This window comes from Lissotriton vulgaris, chromosome 6 (assembly GCF_964263255.1).
Source record: "Lissotriton vulgaris chromosome 6, aLisVul1.2, whole genome shotgun sequence".
In the NCBI taxonomy this organism is placed as follows: domain Eukaryota; kingdom Metazoa; phylum Chordata; class Amphibia; order Caudata; family Salamandridae; genus Lissotriton; species Lissotriton vulgaris.
In genome coordinates, this window is record NC_141694.1 from 1,057,933,316 (window position 1) to 1,057,952,550 (window position 19,235).

The 19,235-nt window shown below is 44.2% G+C and overlaps 1 protein-coding gene across 4 annotated transcripts in view; it reads left to right on the top strand.

Annotated features, from left to right (window-relative positions):
• Positions 1-19,235, top strand: part of SPAST (spastin) — a 660,914-nt gene that overhangs the window by 417,848 nt on the left and 223,831 nt on the right. For all 4 annotated transcript variants that reach the window (XM_086927121.1, XM_086927120.1, XM_086927118.1 and 1 more), the window contains one exon: positions 6,423-6,514. In XM_086927121.1, the coding sequence (XP_086783247.1) occupies positions 6,423-6,514 (92 nt within the window). The remainder of the gene's footprint in view (positions 1-6,422; positions 6,515-19,235) is intronic.

Below are 19,235 nucleotides of genomic sequence, written 5' to 3' on the forward strand. Positions count from 1 at the left end.
GTCTGTAATGTTTCAGTTTTTTTGCAAAACAACAATATAATAAAAGTTCTAAAAACAAAAAAGTGGCATGGATGTGTGTCATTGGTTTTCAGGATGCTACACATCCCATATACGCATCCTCTGAATCCTGTGACTCCTGCTAAGGAAAGAGCATTCCCAAAACAAAGTTCTTCCTTCAGCCTGATGAAGTCTCCACACGCTTTCTACAGTTGCAGGGTAGTGTTACTTCTGAGAAGCACAGTACGCTTCATCTATCTCTGGGGTTGTACTTGGCAGATGAAATCTTTTGAGGCTGAAAGATGTACAGACATCTATTGACATTCTACAGTACCCGCAGATACACATCAATCCACTCGCCCACTGATTCATCCCCAATAAAAAAAAACATCTGGAAAGGTGGAGAGATTTTATTGGGGATACCGGATACATACTGTGTCCCTAAATACCTATATACTGTGTGTGGGTGTCCTAACCTTTTATTTTGCATCTCTGTGAAAATGAACCCCAGCGAGAAACACTAATTTAGTTGTTTTTTTTGTGTGGCTTTTTTTGAGTAGTCTTATCCACTCTCAGTGGCATGCTTCATCATCTGGTCTCATCATGGTCCCCATAAACAAGGATGAGTTTGACCGTATTGCAGATATCATGAGGGTGTAGGAATTCTTAATCCTAGCACATTCCTGCCACCACGTTTAACCATAACCGCATCACTTTAAATGATATTTGGGTGTCCCTCAGATATTGTGATCTAAACAAAGAAACTGCTTCCTGTAATATGGTAGAGCCCATCATTGTTTATAGGGACCAGGATGAGACCCGATGATAAGGTATCCCAGTAATAGAGTGGGTGAGGGTCTATAAAACATCTCAATGAGGATTACTCATTTGGTTCATTCATGTTTTTAAAACCAAAACATAAATAAAGGCATTATCATTTACAATGCCAATAGCTCAAACTTGCATAAATGCAAGACCTATTACATTGCAAATTCTTGTTTCGAGTTGGGTGAGACGCTTCTCATTGCACTTAGCAGCCATTATTTAGCATGAAAATAAAAAAGATGTTGAGTGAGCCGGATGCCACGAGACGCGCAGTCGCCCTTATTTAGCATATAAATAAAAGTAACAAAAACAGTGGCATAGCCAATAGGTAGGAACCACGGACAACGGGAGGGAGGGCGGTGGGTAAGGTAGGCACCACGGACAACTGGGAGGGAGGGCAGGGGGTAAGGTAGGCATCACGGACAACAAGAGGGAGGTGGGGGGGAGGAAGAACGGACAACGTGAGAGAGGGCAGGGGTAAAGAAGGCCCAGACAACGGGAGGTATGGAGGGCAGGGGGGAAGAGTGCACAGGCAACAGGAGGAAGGGAGGGAGGGCGGAGATAAAGAATGCACGGACATCGGGAGGGAGGGAGGGAGGGCAGGGGGATAAATAAGGCACAACAACGGAAGGGAGGGCGAGGGAGTCGATTATTGTAAGGCGTTGTATTATTTTGTGGTCAGGAACATTACCTCTGCATAGCACCAGCAATTTTGAATATGAATCAATCATATCTTAAAACTAAGGAGGCTTCCAGTTTGGCAGACCCCTGGGAAAAGAGCATGGTTGCTCTGAGGATGGTGGAGGCGTGCCCTGGCAAAGAAGACTGTGGGATTTTAATACTAGTTCAGCTGCCAATGTTCATAAAAGCACTGCAAGGGAAATCCACAGACAGCTGTGTGTGAAGGAAACACGACCCAAACACCAGGGACACTTGTGTGTAACTGCTACCCATGTGCCAGTACTATCCGCAATACATTCAGACAGAAGAGTGCTCAACACCTGGCCCAGTTAAGAGTGCTCGACACCTGGCCCGATACAGAAGAGTGCTCGACACTTGGCCCGATACAGAAGAGTGCTCGACACTTGGCCCGATACAGAAGAGTGCTCGACACTTGGCCCGATACAGAAGAGTGCTCGACACTTGGCCCGATACAGAAGAGTGCTCGACACCTGGCCCATACAGAAGAGTGCTCGACACGTGGCCCTTACAGAAAAGTGCTCGACACGCAGCCCATACAGAAGAGTGCTCGGCACCTGGCCCATACAGAAGAGTGCTCGGCACCTGGCCCATACAGAAGAGTGCTCGATAAAAGCCCATACAGAAGAGTAGTCTAAACCTGGCTTAGACAGAAGAGCGCTCGACACCTGGTCCATACAGAAGAGCGCTCGAAACCTGGCCCATACAGAAGAACGCTCGACACCTAGCCCATACAGAAGAGCGCTCGACACCTGGGCCATACAGAAGAGCTCTCGACACCTGGCCCATACAGAAGAGTGTTCGGCACCTGATCGGCACATAAGGGCTCTCCACACCTGGGTCAGACAGAAGAGTGCTCCAAACCTGAACCAGACTAAAGAGTGGTGCACACCAGGTCATTCCAGAAGAGTTCACTACATCGTACTAAGTTAGATTGCTTCTAACCTGAACCAGACAGAAGAGCGTTCCACACCCGGGCCAGACAAAAGAGTGCTCAACAGTCAACAGCTGGGTCAGAAAAAGAGCTGTCCACACCTGTGTCAGACAAAAGAGCACTCTGTGCCAGGTCCATAACGAAGAGAGCTCCACACATGGTCCAGACAGAAGAACGATGTACACCTCTGTCAGACAGAAGAGCTCTCTGCAGCTGGGACATACAAAGCAGAGCTTTAACTTGGGCCAAACAGGAGAGTAAGTACTCCACACCTGGGTCAGAGAAAATAGCTGTATGCAAGAACCATACAGAACAGCGCTCCACAAAGAGTTCAGTGCACCTGGACCAGACAGAAGATAGCTCAACCTCAAGCCTAGACAAGAGTTCTTCACACCTCGACCAGACAAAGATGCGCTTCGCACAATGGAAATCATATTCTGACTTCTTGAAGAAAGGAGAACAAGGAAAATATCAGGGGTATGAAAAAGAAACCACACTTTGCCCATTGATAAAGGAAAGAGACCTGTTTATGGTATGATGATACTTCCAAGAGGAAAAAGAGAAGACTCCTTCCCCTCTATCCATCCCAGGAGAACCTAAGCAGAGTATACGGCAAACCCGGCCCTCTCCATCTCACTGCAGCAAAGCACAGCTACCTGTCTGAGGCCACCATGGACGAGCCCAGCCCTGACATGGAAAGGTTGTTGCAGTGTCACAGCTCACTGTACCTAGGGAGTGGAAGGAGGGCCCCTATATCCTGCACCGCCGTCACCTTGCTTCCCCTCCTCTGTGGGTCCGCCGCCCAGGCTCCCCACTGCAGACATGCCGCCCCCAGCAGCTCTCTGGCCCCTGCTCAGAGGACAAGCCAGGGGGGATGGGCTGGGCGCAGACTGCAGTTTCTTCTGCTCGTGCAGCACTTCTGCATGCTGCAGCCAGGATCACAGGATGCTGCTGGGAGAGGAAGCTAGCCACGGGAGGGGAGGGGAGTAGAGGGCGGCAGGGAGGAGTGGGAGACAATGGGCATGCGGAATAGTAGGGCAGGGGGGTTAGGTGACCAGGCACTGAGGAGACTGGGGCGAGGAAGGAGATGAAACATCTCCAAGAGGTGAACACCAGGAGGTATTGGGTGTGACAGGAAATTAGAGCTGGAAACACAGCAGGGAGGGGGTTGTGTAGGGGAGCGGGCTTGGGGTGGCAAGTGAAGGAACAATGCCAAAGGAGGGAAAGATAGGGGCACGATAAGCGAGAGCGGAGGGAGCGAGAAACTCGGCGGGATGTCAGTATAGCAAGGTACTGGGGGGGCGGCTAACTGCCAGAGCTACCAACTGTGGAGCTTGGGAACCAGGTTTGAGTCTTGGCCTCAGCTCAACATCCTATTATACTAAGCAAATCACTTATTCTCCCTGCGCCTACCAAAAATGATTGTGTCCTCCTGTAATGTAACTGGCGCTCCAAATCCTCAGTGTCGAGTTTGCGCTATATACAAGTGACGGGCTGCATGTACAATGAGCGTGCATCGAGCCCTGAATGTTGCAGGAAAGCATGTTGTGCCTGCAGTAGTAAAAACTCATTAAAGAAAGTAGTGCCTGCAGACTGAAAAAGACGTACCCAGTAACAACCGAAGTAAAGGGCCCAGTAGCTTTGGGAGGTTACAAATTAAGACAAGGCCATACTAAGGAGGGATCAACACGCCAATTACTGAATCAGAAGCCAGCATTTACAAAGGACAAAGACACAATCCAATGAAAAATATGGGCGGAGGGCGGGGCTTCTCTTTCATAATCCACTACAGCAAGTCTCGCAGAATAGCAGCTGATTTCTGACTCCGGCTCGACCTAAAAAGAGTGGATGCTAAACGCCTCTGTGCTGCATAACATATTAGGCTTTGTGCGGTATAGCTGCATTTGCCACCAATGAAAACTGCAAATGCCCAAACATCCTCTCTAGATTCTACCACAGGGATTGAAGAAGAATGTTCTTTTGATGAGCTGGTCCTAGAAATGTCTGTTAGCTTTTCTGGCTATTCCTCCGATCCCAACCAGTCTCATGAAGATGGTGTACTCTAGAGTAAAGAGGATCTGGATTTCTCCTGAAAGACTACGTCTTCTAGAATTACACTTATAAGAAGCTCCACACAAGAAGGTTCCCTGCAGACCAGACTTTTCTTCCATATTCCTCGGCCAAATAATGTACACCAAAGTTCCATCACCGAGTATGGCTGCATGGCATATGACCACATTAGATATAGAGACACAAATGTCAATCGAGTAAATTAACTTCATTAAAAAAAGCTGAGAGTCCTTGTACCTAACCATCACATACCTTTTGGAGCAAATTATTTAGCATTTGATTCATTCAGCAAAATGTCGAAAGGAATAAGCCATACCTGGTTTAACTAGCTTTATAAGCGTGCAGTTGTCTTTCATTTAGATACATCTTGCAACCATTAAGAGTGTCCGAGACCAAATACACCAGCTAGCTTAGCGACTTATACTGCCAATGATCCACAGATGTGTTAACAATCATAAAGCGTTTGGTACTGGAAGTACCACAGTACAGGGCCAAAGGATCTTAGAAGAAACAAGGGTAGGAAAGAGAAAAATCATGGGTATTGTCAAAATCGCTGCCAAAAAGTCACACCAGACTTTAAACAGTAAAAAAAAAAAAGAAAAGGGAAACTGATTCACACTCGACATTCAGGCTAGTGCAAGCAGTGCTGAGTACCTCTTCTGTCTTTCAGAATCCATACTGTCTTTAATAGAAGTCCTGTGCATGTAACGGAAGAAGCTCAAGAAAAGGGAGAGAACAAAGCCAAACTAAAGACCTGGAAAATCCATAGAGTTAAAACAGAAAATAGTAAATGTGCACAATGTGGGCAATGATGACTGCACATTTATCAGTGTGGAGACCCTCCTGCTCATGCCCGAGTGCCATTTGAATTGAGTGACTGTAACTCACAAAATACTGTAAGGCCCCCAGTCAAACAAGTCTACCATGAGAAAAAAATTCCATGGTCAGTCCAAATACCATGACTCTTCCCTCTCCAGGACCCTAATAGCAGCAGGCGCCTGCCCTCCTAACCATGCCCCAAACCCTACTGAGCAAGTGTGGAACTTCACCAATGATACCTTGATCCCCTCCAGCTTGCTACTGTGGCTATGTTCATGAGCTGCTGACATGCTTCTCCTTCGTGGGAATTTGCATTGAATTCTTAATTTAAATCGGACCTCTCCCCAGTACAAAGCACAAAACATTTTCACCCTCAAAGTCATTACCCACAGGTCCTACCAAAGTGAGCTAAGGTGCCTGACACTAGAGAGCATGCAACTGTTGGATCACTTAAAGGGGCAATGTCACTTTTCAGATTTGTTTTTTGAAGCTTCTATTTGCATTACCCTTTCTCCTTCAATTTGTTCCTTTTAAAAAAGGATTTTGAAAGAAGTTTCTGGTCACTAGCGTTGACATTAATGACTTTTTAAAGTTGAATTGTTTTTTTTTTTATTACAAAAAAGTAACGAACTTTGGCCAGTACAGCCTGCATAGAAACAACTAAAAAAAACTTTATATAATGTTGCCAAAAGTCTTCTATGACTAAAGCCAAAAACCTAGACAGTGTCCTTCCTCAAACACTATGTGGACCAAGGCCTTACACTTGGAGGGGCTTTGTTGACAGTCAAGATTACAGAATTGCAAACAGTGACACAGAGCTTTAAAACCAATGTGGGCACCAGGGATGGGATCCTAGAAGAAATGAATGGCCAGGTTGGCAATGGGCCCAAGATGACTGCATTAGATGAGTGTGGTTACTGTGGCAAAAGGGGCAATGTGAGTGGTAGAAGCAGCGTGTCAATCGGACGTCTATAGACAAGCTGAAATGCTGCATAATGCATTAACTGTCACAAAGATCAGTGTCCTCAAGGCCACTGTTGACTAATGTGTTATTTCTGTTGCACTTTCTTTATTTCAGATGAGGTGGATAGCCTTCTGTGTGAAAGAAGGGAAGGAGAGCATGATGCAAGCAGGCGTTTGAAAACTGAATTTTTAATAGAATTTGATGGTGTGAGTAGTGATCTACTATTCTTAAATTCCTTGTAATTTGTAAATTATTTTATAAGTGCACTTTCTGAAAAGTCATTTATCCAGTTAGTTTTGGTTTGAACAAAGAACACAGGTCAAGATTGTGCGTAAGACACAAAGTTAAAATGGTTGCCTACTAAGCTACATTTCCCAAGTATTTCAAACTGTAGTATTCAGTCTGCTGCCTCACAATGTCTGCCCCGCATGCTACACCATAAGGTAGCACTTCAGTGTACAATCTAAACACCTTCAAATCTCTAGATTGTAGAATGCCCTTTGTCTATTACTTGAGTAGTTTCTGATCCTTTGCATAGCAGTAAAGATTTAACTCCTTCAAGCTGCTTATAATGCAGAAATGCTTCTTCTCCAGCATTGAATCTTTCCTAGACTCACATGCATGATTCATTCTCCATTGTGAAGCTGGGAGTCTCTAGTATTGTTATACAGCAATATTGAATCTTTCCTAGACTCACATGCATGATTCATTCTCCATTGTCAAGCTGAGAGTCTCTAGTATTGTTATACAGCAATAAACAGTATTAACATGACAGTAGATGAAACAATATTTACATAGTAGCTCTTTCGCCTCGTTAGAAAGTGTCCGAACTGTGCTTGAGCATTCCCCTCACCTGAAGGCCACCAAATCTCAGACTTCTATCACATATTGTATGTGAGGGCATCCCAAAAAGAACTATTACTTTTCTCTGCATAAGTTGGATTCTTCCCAGGATTTTATCTGTTTGTATACCAGGATGTTGGATCCGATTAACTTCAGCTACACCTTGCAGTCCGTCTGCAGTTTTATTTTGTGCTTTTTGTGACCTAGTGGAAATATTTCAGTCTCCTTGTTGCAGACACTGCTTAAAAATGTTTCTTTTTACATTTTTAAAGGCCTGTCCATTTTATTGACAACTCAGAATTTTTGCTGACACCCATACAAAGCTCACCTGTACTGCCTGTATCCTAAATATATATTCTAAGCGTTGTGACTTTTGCAAAATAGTTCCTTTTAAACCCCTAGTACAGAGAAAGGAGATGGGACTTGCTTCTCCAAGAGAAAAATAACGCCTCGCCACTGATGGAAATGCCCTGTTGTAAGTGGATGATTACTTGCACATTGCACTTCTATGAAGAACCTAAAAAAATATTCAATTGGGGTTTCCAGAGCTAGAGCATCAAAAGTAGCATCTATGAATACCTACAAAGGAAAACACCACCTTGTTTGAGTTTTCATGCCCTGAAAAGATGGCAAAAACATCTTTAGGAAATCAAAAAGCAAAGTGATTCATGGAATAATTGAATTAATGTCAGCCACTGGCATTCACTTGGAGATGCACCCTGAACCATAATTTTTTGTCCGCCATGCCACCTCAGTTTTGACCCAGCCATATGCAACTCAGTTTTTACCGTGCTCCAATAGGTACAATCCAGCCTGAACTGCCAGGCCAGATCCTCCTTTGACCAGAACACAAACAACCCAGACAATTTTCGCCCTTATTAGGACTCGTCAGCCAGGTATTGCTGAAGGACCTGGCCAATTGGAGTAGAGTGAAGAGTGATTTGTATATGGCTGCATCCAAACTGAGGTGGCATTGTGGATGAAAAACAATGGACTGGGATGTGGCCTAAATGATTAAAAGTGGCTGAGATTAAGTCAAGCTTTTCATCCATCACTATGTTGCAAAAATATCTTTAGAACATTCTGTGCACACAGTGGTGTAGAAACCAAAACTTGGCAGACACTCTGTTGACTTTCTCACTTAAACAATTGTTAATGCTGCTCCTGTTGGCATGACTGAGTGGTCAGCCGTTTCCCCCTTGACATTTCATTGCGGGCAATTGCATCTAAAGTTTGGGTGAGGAGCTCTGATTGGTTCAGGGAAAAGTTTGGGCCTTTTTACATAACAAAGGCTATGGGTTGCAAAAGGAAAATGGGCCTAGGCCTCTTTTCAGTTTGCTATACTACTAAGCATTGCTTTTTTTATGTACCGGAGACTCCCGTCTCGACGACGGGGAATGATTCAGGCATGTGAATCTATACTGGAGATCTACAGTTACAGGTAAGTAACTTGTTTCCTTAACGTGGCTGCTGGATTCTGCCAGACTTTTAACCAAAATATAGTCAGGCGGGACCTAATGTAGTCTTCGACATAAGACCACTTTAATTCCTTGTGGTAGACAAAGGATGAGGACGAAATCGGTGCCCCCAAGATTCTCCGACAGAATCTGTTTTCCCTACCTGAATGTTGTTACAATTTGTATGGCCCCAAACTTCTGCCCCGTATGTTGCAGTGGGTATGCACTGTGTTTTATATATTTTCAGTAAAGATAGCACTAACTCTGTTCTTCTAGGTTGAGGGAGGCTCAAGATCGATTTGCCAGCCTTTAAACGTTTACACCGGCTATGCGCCAGGTGAGCTGCCCAAGAACCATTATTTGCAAACACTAGACCCAGGTATGGAAAGGTCGAGTGCTTAACAGATTTTCAGAGCCTGAGGTGATTACATTAACAAAGTGTTTTTTGGGGCCACAACTCATTAAAAACGATTTCTTAAAATTTGTACAAAGGTCCAAGCGGTCCATAAAATCAACAAAGCCCCTAACTAAAGTGCGCAGTGCGGCCCATTAAGACAGCGTCATCCGCATAAAGTAGGGCAGGCAGTTTGTTACCATTAATCTTTCGGGACATCTGTGGTCAAATTTGACAGCACATTATGTAACTCATTGTTGTATAAAATAAATAGGAGTGGGGCCAGTACGCACCCCTGCCTGACCCTTCTGCCAATAACTATGTCCCCTGAAACTGCCCCATCCCTGCTGATTCTCACTCTTGCCCTCAGGTCCCTGTGTAAATAAGCTATAAAATGCAATAAAACCTCATCGAAACCATATTTTAAAAGGCATAACTATAGACGCGATCTATTAACAAAATCAAAGGCTGAGGTAAGGTCCATAAAGGCTGAGTAAATGGGAGAGTGCCGGGCTATTGTATATTTACAGATGATCAAATTGAGATTGAGGCATTGTTCCACGGTTTCCAAATTACTTCTAAAACCTAGCTGACACTTATTTAAAATACTTTCTTCCTCGACCCAAGGCCTGATTTTGTTAAATAGCACCCTCCCGAATATTTTAAGTGTGTTATCGTCGGTCCCCATCCCTCTCCTGATCCCATTCTGTATATCTGAGAAGGTACCCCTCTCCATTGCCCAAGCCTCCAGTCGGGAGAGTAAAGCACAACCCGGAACCTTCTCATTAGAGTCCAGGATAGAGATCGGGCAATAATAATTCTAGTCCTCTTGGTTTCCTTTTCTGAAGATCTGGACGATTAGCGAGTTGGACCATGATGGAATCTTGGTGAAAGAGCTAGCTGCTCTTAAGACTTTAGCTTCCAAGGGGGCCCACAGAGCTAAATTACTCTTAAAAACCATCCGGGCTAGGGGCTTTCCCACTAGGGCTAGATCTAATAGCTGCTATCACATCTTCCAATAAAGAACAGTACTTGGGAGTAAACAATCCTTAGCTACAGTAGGGAAATCACTGTCCTTACTTGTTTCATCACTAATGGAATAAAGCTTCCTCCCAAAAATTCATTCATGGCCAGATATAGCAGATTCAATCCTAGGTTCTTCGTAATTTTTAAGGAACGGTTGATTTATAATAGTGCAGAAAGCCTTCTGATCATTCTTAAAGCATGCTTCCTGGAGATCTTCCCAGACTTTTACTATGAGAGCATTTTTCCTTTCTGCAATCATCCTTTTACAGGTCTTGTGAAAAGAGGCCATTAACTTTTTGAGAGATCTGGATCATGCTACATGAAACCATCCCCTTTTCTTATTGGGACCCTCATGTACTGCCCTACATGTAGCCCCTGATACTGCCTCTGAGCGAGTGATAAATCCTCTTTATACTAGCCTCGTAGGCATCAGTGTCTAGACATGCATCAGACAAAGTGGGATTACCCTTGAACAATTAGAATGTGAAAGTTTCAGCGTTAACTCCTGCTTAATATGTATTGTATAATATTGTATTGTAATTGCATTTATATAGTGCTTACTAACCCTACCGAGCAGTCAATGCGTTTTTGCGACGAGTGGCACGCTACTCTGGGACCCATAAAGGATTAGTGTTGAATTAGTATAGTGAAATATGAAAGTAATTAAAGTGGCGGATAGGTTAGTCAGTTATTGGGATTCGGAAAGATAGCAGAAGGAAAGAAGAGGAAAAAAGGTTTGTATTTATATAGCGCTTGTTACCCCTGATGGAGTGTTGATGCACCTTTTTTTTTTTTTTTTTGGACAGTTGCACGCTACTCTGGAAACCCATAAAGGATTATGGTGAATTAGTATGGTGAAATATGAAAGCAATTTGAGAGGTGGATATTAGTCAGTTATTTGGAGTGAGAAGGATATCTGAGAGATAGAAGGAGGAGAAAGGTTTGCATTCATATAGCGATTGTTACCCCAGAAGGGGTGTTGAAGCGATTTTCTGGCGAGTAGCACGCTACTCTGGAAGACATAAATGGATTAGTGTTGAAAATTAGTATAGTGAAATATGAAGTAATTTTAGTGGTGGATATGTTATTCAGTTATTTGGATAGAGAAGGGTAGCAGCAGGATAGAAGAGGGAAAGAGGTTTTTATTTATATAGCGCTTGTTACCCCTAATGGGGTTTGGGGCACTTTTTTTGGTGAGTAGCACGTTACTCTGGAACTCATAAGTATTAGTGTTGAATTAGTATAGTGAAATATTAAAGTAATTTGAGTGGTGGATATGTTAGTCAGTTATTTGGATTGAGAAGGTGTACCCTTTTTCTTTTGAGCGGGAATGCCGGTTGCTCTCCTGGTAAAGTAAAATGTCTTTTGCAAATTAATGCGGTCTCCAACTAGGCTTTGGGGGAGGTGAGCACTAGAAGTAAAATTATGAAGTAGCTGTTCCTTGCTTTAACAGCTAAATTGTTCTCCTGCATTAACAGCTAAATAGGCAGATAGTAATATTTTCCTTTACTCGTACTGGTCTTATATCAGTTTTCTGGTTCCCCTGGATGTTAACAATAGCCAGGGCTTAATGGGGGGAAAATGCTGTGGAAAGACCACCTTTGATTTTAGGTGCTTGAGTTGGAATTGTATACGAAAGTAGGAAAAGCCCAAGTGGCACAAGTCTCATTCCTCTAGAGTTGATAGGAGAGGTACAATTACACATAGTAGACATTTTATACTTCCTACTATGACTTCACATAAGTGTAGGCAGTTGCAATGTTCGCACCTTTTTATTGCTTTCTGCCTGCTGTACTTGAGAGATGACTTCTTGGTGGTGTCCCTCTGTGTGCACACTTATAGCTATCAAGGGTGTATATAAATGCTTGCAAAATTCGGAGCCAATTGCTCCACTCAGAAACCCACCATCTGGTGCATTGGAGTTGCTCGAGCTTGGTGACAATAGACTCTGACAACGAGTTAGAAGCACTTGTAACAGCTCAATTCCCCATATGGAAAACGTGTCCTTGAGCTGCCAAACAAGGTTGGCTAGGCCCAGGGAAGACTGGTAGTAATTGCAATGTCTCTCCCTCTCAAGGGTGGATTTTCCCTAAACTCTGTTGACTCCAGATGTGTCTGTTGCTCAACACTGTCCCAAGAAGTTTCAAAATTGTTCTCCTATTGAGGATGTCATGTTTACCTCTAGAGACGTAGTGCGGAATAAACTAAAACGTATTTGTTGGAAAGTTTGAAATGCATGGTATACTGTTTTACCGCTTCTCCTTCCTCAGTGTTATTTCCCAAGTTACTTTGTGGGTCTAGTGAACTCCTTGCAAAAGAAGAGAGGTAGACTTTTAGATCATTGGATCTTTGCTAATCTGTACATCGATAGAAGTCAGCATTAGACCTAAGGGGCTGTTAAATGGGTTCTGGCATTACAATTGATTGAATTGGTGGTTACGTTAATTGGGAACAGGGAGGTATAGGGTCTTCATTCAACATCACATGTATATTAAGTCCAGCGATAGCAGTGGTAGGGTTCTTGAAGTGTGTGTTACCAGTATGAAGATTTAAGATTCTTTGATTTGTAGCAAGTCATGGTGGTGCTAAGACTGACTGCATGCTGGGTATCCAAAATGGGGGTTTCCCACCTATGGCAATGACCACTTTATGATTGAGCTTTAATAATGGATTGCGTTGAGACAACAAATCTGTTTTTATTTCACTGGGGAGCTGTTTGATTGGAGACAGAAGAGTGGCTGGATTACCTACTTCAACCGCATTGTCTGGGTAAGGATAACTGCACAGGAGCTGCGCAAGGATACAGGATGCAGCTGGCATTTCCCTTATGTCTTGTTTTCCGAAGCCTTTTATGCTTCCATTTGGCAGGTAGCTTTGCGGCAGCTGTCTCCTGTGCTGCTGGCACTGTCCCACCTGTGATTAAGCTGGTATTGCCATCTTGCTGGTTAAGAGATAATGCTCCGGAGACACCCTCTTTACCACTTTTATTAACATGTGGTACAAATTCTGAGATGAGTTGCTCAGTGGCCGGTCCCTCAAATGTCTCAGTAGCATCCGGTTTAATGAAGAGGTAGTATGAGCCTACAAGCAGTGGATGTTCAGAAGTGCCATTAGATGAAGCAGGGGCCTGTCTACGTTCCATCTTATCCTGTTGATTCGAAATTGTGCCAGTCTATTGGACAGATGTTGAGATCCAATTGAGGATAAAATCCAGCATTTGAGGTATCCTGACAAGGGAGTTGATCATACTGGGGCAAGGGCAAGAGTGATATGCAGCAGTTGTTCAAAGCTGATAATTTTGCATCAATTCCCACAATGTGGGATGCCAGGCCACTTAAAATATCCACTTGCATGTCACGTTTGTCAGAATGATAGGATAGAGATGCTGAAACAGCCTCCAAATTGGTAAGTAAGGCATTCCAAAGGTTAGCACTTGAGTTGTGTGGAAGTGTCCCTTCGGTCTAGCCACTGAAAGATTTGTGTTGTACATTACATTCTTGCCATACGGACATTAGGTCAGAGTGGCATGAAGAACCAAAATCACGAGTCCTGTGGTCCTGATCTATGGGGATATAGCTGGACATTCCCTTAACTGGATTAGTAGTCAGAGGTTTCATAGACAGTAGGTTTAGCTTAATAGGGCTTAGTGGGGTAGAAAGGACCAAATGACATACAAAATTGCCTGTAGTGTTGTTCTAATCTGTTAGTTGAAGACATGGGTGTTGCAGTATTGGGCTAGTCGCCTGACATACCCGAGTAGTAGTGACATTTTATAGTTTGCTCCTTTTGACTTCTCCTGCATTTGCAGTATCTGCTTTGAATGAACAAAAAAAAGAAGAATGATCAAATGCTATCTCGAAAAATGAGAAATCACCCTCCTGTTGCTCTATGATCAGAGCATGAACCTGGACAGGAATAATTAGTATTGTGCTGTGTGTACCCGGTTTACCATGAGTATCGGAACAGTCAATACCTCCTTCATCACTTAGGGGTACAAGGCAGTTGCCGACTGGAGGACAAGAGGAGTGCTGACGGAGACTCATAGCCCCATTATTCGTGTTGGAATTATTTAAAATAAGATAGTCCCCAATCTTGGAGCGCTTGGGTGTGAGAGAGGTATTGAGGCATACAAAGAGCCAGATGATGGTACTGGTAATATCCTAGTATCACCTACCAAGTCGTCAGTGGAGGTGCTCATATCTTTCTTGCCAAACTTCTTGACTGCCTTTTTGCTGCCTCTCTTCTTATTGACTGTATGATGACCTGCCTCCTGGATTCTTCCTGAGCGCATTGCAGTTGAGCAGGGTCAAAGCTATAAGGAGGAAATTGTAGTTATGTTAAGGTTAAATTAGGGCTCACCACCCTGGGTTGGATTTATACACAACAGTGCCACGTAAATTAGTACGCCACCGACCAGGTGACAACCACGTTGGAGTCTTACTGGAAGAAGTTTCCAACACTATTACTTTTGCAATTACACATTCTCAATTTCAGTTGGGTCCAGTTCCTTCTACCAGCACTGCCTCATTCACCCACCCCCCTCCCAGGTTTTAGCACAACCAGTAATTTGCAGGGTTGGGTACGAGCACTTTGCACCAGGTTGTTGGAAGATAAAACTCTCTCCAAGTAACAACTTGTTGGATATTGGAGGGTAGCCTTCCTTTGTCCTAAAACCCCCTGATTCAAAACAACAGTTGCAGAGTACAAGTGCAAAGACAATGTCTGCTAAGATCCATCACTTTCTGGGGTGTTTTTGATCCTTGTGCTTGCCTGACAACCTCCAAAAGGTGATATGGAGGTAGCAAGTGGGGAGTGAGCAGACATAGACTTTTGGGAAACACTCGAGGAACAAAACAGGACTGCCGGGGGGTGGAAAAGGGGATGCAGTAGATGCAGTGCGCTGTGGGCGGGGCAGGGGAGCACAGCCAAGCTGCATCCGAACCTAGTTAGACTGGTCTGGCGTACCCGGGGCTCTACCAGAATGCAGCAGGACCTAAACCCACTGGTCTCCCACCCCGCAGGCCCCAGTCTTTCAGTTCTTACTGGGCATCGCTCTCTGCCCCACTTTGCTTTCTGCTTGAAATGCAGATTGGGACCACAATCTGCAGAGGAGCACGTGTCCGGACTAACTGAGCCACCGCTCTGGAGTTTTCACCACAACCTTGACCACTTGACACTTTGGTGAATCAATTGGTGGGCCGCGGCAATCAGGGGGCCTTAGTCGCAAACAAACACCAGCGACTGCCTGACATCCACCTTCATAGTTCTCTCGGCTCCTCCTTCTCTTGCTGCATTGTCACTGCATGCGTGCTCAAGACAGTGTGTATTCACATAACTGTCAATGTCTGGTTATGTGGAGAGAATGCCTGGAAGACTATGTTCATTTCTGTTTTTCCTTCTACAGTGCATGGCACCTTGTATTCATCACAGCCACAATACTCTGCAGTGATAGAACAGGGCTTGCCCCTGCTCTGTGTGACATCAGTTTACTATAGTAAGAGCCAGTTACACCACATTATAGGGCCATGCAGTGTGGCAATAACTGTAAAAGTTACGTAGTTGTTACCTTGCAGCCCACAGTTGCAGTAGGTGAATCCATTGTAGTGAACCTAGCAGTAATGTCAACTTGGAAGTACTTTGATTTCATTTGATAACATTGCATGTCTTTCTCATATCAAGTTATTTGAATTGTAGCATACTGGAATTTATTTTACCAATTTGAAACTTGGAATAACTGTGGGAACACTTTCTGATCAGCATGCTGTAACGTTTTGAGCATGATAAAAGCTGATCTGTTTAGCAAATCGTAGTTCTTTGTTCTAACTACTAACAAAAGTTAAAGTAATTGACCTCTGTGGAAAATATGAACTGAACAGGACAGCAACCTCTTTTCTCTGATGCCGTTGTTTCAGTGGAAAAGTGTCTTCCCCAGCCTGCCCTCTTATTCATCATCCCTGCATATCCTCTAACTCCTGCAGCAAGAAACAGACTAGAAAAGTAGCATAGTGGGATCTTGCTCAAAAGAGGCATAATGTACTCTTCTGGATCTTAATTAAGATCTTGATATTGTTCACACCTCTGCTAGTGCAGCGTGGTGGCTTAATATTTTACAAGTTAAAAGCTTTACTGCCAAATTCTGGTGTTGCCCACACTATTTTTCTGATGCAGACGTTCTTAATGGTGCTCTCATTCTGTGCCCAACTGTGTTGGAGTCTGGCCCTCATTATAAACATGATGGAGTCTGCACCTTTCTCACTAAGTGGGCCCCAATGGCTGTCAATTCTGGCTCATCGTAAGATATGCCGATCCTGTTTTACCAGCATTGCAACAAAACCTCTCTAAAGAGGTGATCATACAAACTGGAAAAATCCCCAAATCCTAGGGTCTACAGTCCAGTGCACAAACCTGTATACACATCTGACACACTGCTTGCCATAACCAGGAAGTGCCTTAGAAGTAATGGGGTAACCCAGTAACCCTCAGAACCTGCGTATTGAATAAATAAATAGAACAATATATCCGGTGAAGGATATATCAGAAAACAAACACTGACCACAATGGAAGATAAAGGTAAATCTTTAGTATTAACCTTTTAGTGGATTAATTCAAAATGCATTGAGCAGCTGTCCAAAACTAACAACACATGGACTGAATATACATTGGGTGAGTTAGTCGTGACTGGTGACTGAGTGCTCCAAATAATCATACATATACAAGATAATCATACGTATAGACAAAACATTACATCATAAGTATCCACTGTAAATTACAATAGTCTCAGATGGATAAATTATTTATTTAGTTCTTTGAGACTCTGTGTGGACGGATACATAAACAGAACGTCGACGTTTCGACCCTAGATGAAATGCGCTGATTTATGTGCATCTATGGCGGGTCTTCATCAGGACTGCATGGAGGTAGGACAGCCTTATTAAAGGTAGGTGTATCATCCGACAGTTCTTCAACTTTGGGGCGGAGAGTTTCAGCCGACAAACTCCAAGGGCATGAATGGTGCAAGAATTTCTTGTTTCTTTATTTGCAATCTTCAACACCAGCCGGTGGGAGGATCGTATGGGGCGGTGCCGCCGTGGCGATCACTTTAGCAGCAGCGGGGACGTCTAAATCCGTCTGTGCAATTCGGAGTCTAACCAGGAAGCGGACATAGTTTTTGTTCTTCATGCAAAGTCGTGCTTCTTTTTTGACAACCACCTTTTTCTTAGGTGCACCCTCCTATGAACTCCCAGGGCCCTACTTTTGTAAGCCCAGTTGTGCAAACCTTTCATGCGCATAAGCAAGTGAAGTTGGTTATGTAGCTTATTCCTACTGAACTGTCTTGTGCCCTAGACCTGTTGACTGGGAAAAGGAAACAAGGGAACCCGACTGCCTCCAAACTGCATTGCAACAATCTGGCTAAATTCTTCGATGACAAATTCTCCAAAATTGAGCTCTCCCTAGGCCACCACCCCCTATCCCAACACAGCAAATCCACACCCCTTATGATACCTCTCCCATCCCCAACCCACAACACGCTCACTGAAGCCGAGACCACTCCTCCATCGACCCCCAAAGTCACCCCCCATCCCCCCCAAGCAATGGAAAGACTTCATCCCTCTCTCCGAAGAGGACATTTCTAATGTGATTGCTAACTCCTAACCCTCCAACCATTTCGCAGACCCATTACCCTCCTCCCTAGCTAAGAACCTCAACCTCACCCTAACCCCGCTGTGGACAATGATTATCAACAGCTCTCTAAACAACGGAATGATGCCAGACTGCCTCAAATTAGGCCAAGTCACCCCCCTCCTAAAAAAACCTGAGGCCGACCCTAATGACCTCAAAAATTTCAGGCCCATCACCAACCTCCCTTTCCTAGCCAAATTCCTGGAGAAATGTGTTCTCTCCCAATTGAACCACCACCTGGAAGCTAATAACCTACTCGATTCACACCAATCCGGGTTCAGAAAAGGATGCAGGACAGAAACGGCTATACTGAGCATTACAGACGACATTCACAACTCCCTTGACTCCAACAAATGCTGCCTACTTGTCCTCCTCGACCTATCAGCTGCTTTTGACAAAGTTGACCGCAACCTACTCTTAGAAGCCCTTCAAAAACGCCTAGGAGCTGAGGGCAATGTCTTAAAATGGTTCTCCTCATTTCTACATAACCGCTCACAACTCATAAAAATCAAAAACTCAATGTCCGACACCTCTCCCTCAACTCGGGGTGTTCCTCAAGGCTCAGTCCTCTCCCCCACACTCTTCAACATTTACATGGAACCACTCACCGCCATCCTAAAACAAGCAAACGTAGACTATCATCTCTATGCTGACGACACCCAGTTGTACCTCGAAGTCTCTTCCATCAATGACATCCTCCGCCTTAACTCCACTTTCTCAAAAATAGATCATTGGCTAACTCTCAACCACCTCAAACTCAACCAAGAAAAAACCGAAATCCTTGTCTTCTCAAATCACGAGCAACCCGCTCAGATCCAAGAATGGCTAAACCACCTTACCGCTCTAAACTGCAAACTCACTCCAGCAAACTCAGTCAAATCACTAGGGATCTCTCTAGACCCAAGCCTCAACATGAGTTCCCACATCAAATCCACTGCAAAAGGCGCCCTCTACAAGCTAAAACTCCTCAACAAAATCAAACCCTTCATACCCCCCAAGGACCTAAAAACTGCAACCCAATCTCTAGTTCTTTTCAGACTTGACTATGGCAATGCCACTCTAACCGGGTCAGCTAGAACACACACAGCCCCCTTGAGAGCCACCCTAAACGCTGCAGCAAGAACGGTCTCAGGGACCAGGAAATTTGACTACATCACTCCTACTCTACAGGCCCTTAAATGGCTACCCATAGAAGCACTCTGCGCCTACAAAACGGCCTGCCTCACACATAAAGCCCTGCACACAGGCAAACCGGATTACCTCGCCGCCAAACTCACAAAAGCTGGACAAACAAGAAACCTCAGAAGCTCAAACTCACTCCTCTTAATCCCCCCTAAAAGACATAAACAAAGAGCCCTCTCCTGCTCTTTCTCTGGGAATACCCCTAAAATCTGGAACTCTCTCCCTACCCACATCTCGACGAATCCCTCTTTCACGATCTTCAAGAGACAACTAAAAGAACTTCTCCTCAACCGCCACCTCTATGCTCCCAGACAATGACTTTGTTACTTTGGTACCCAATATCCG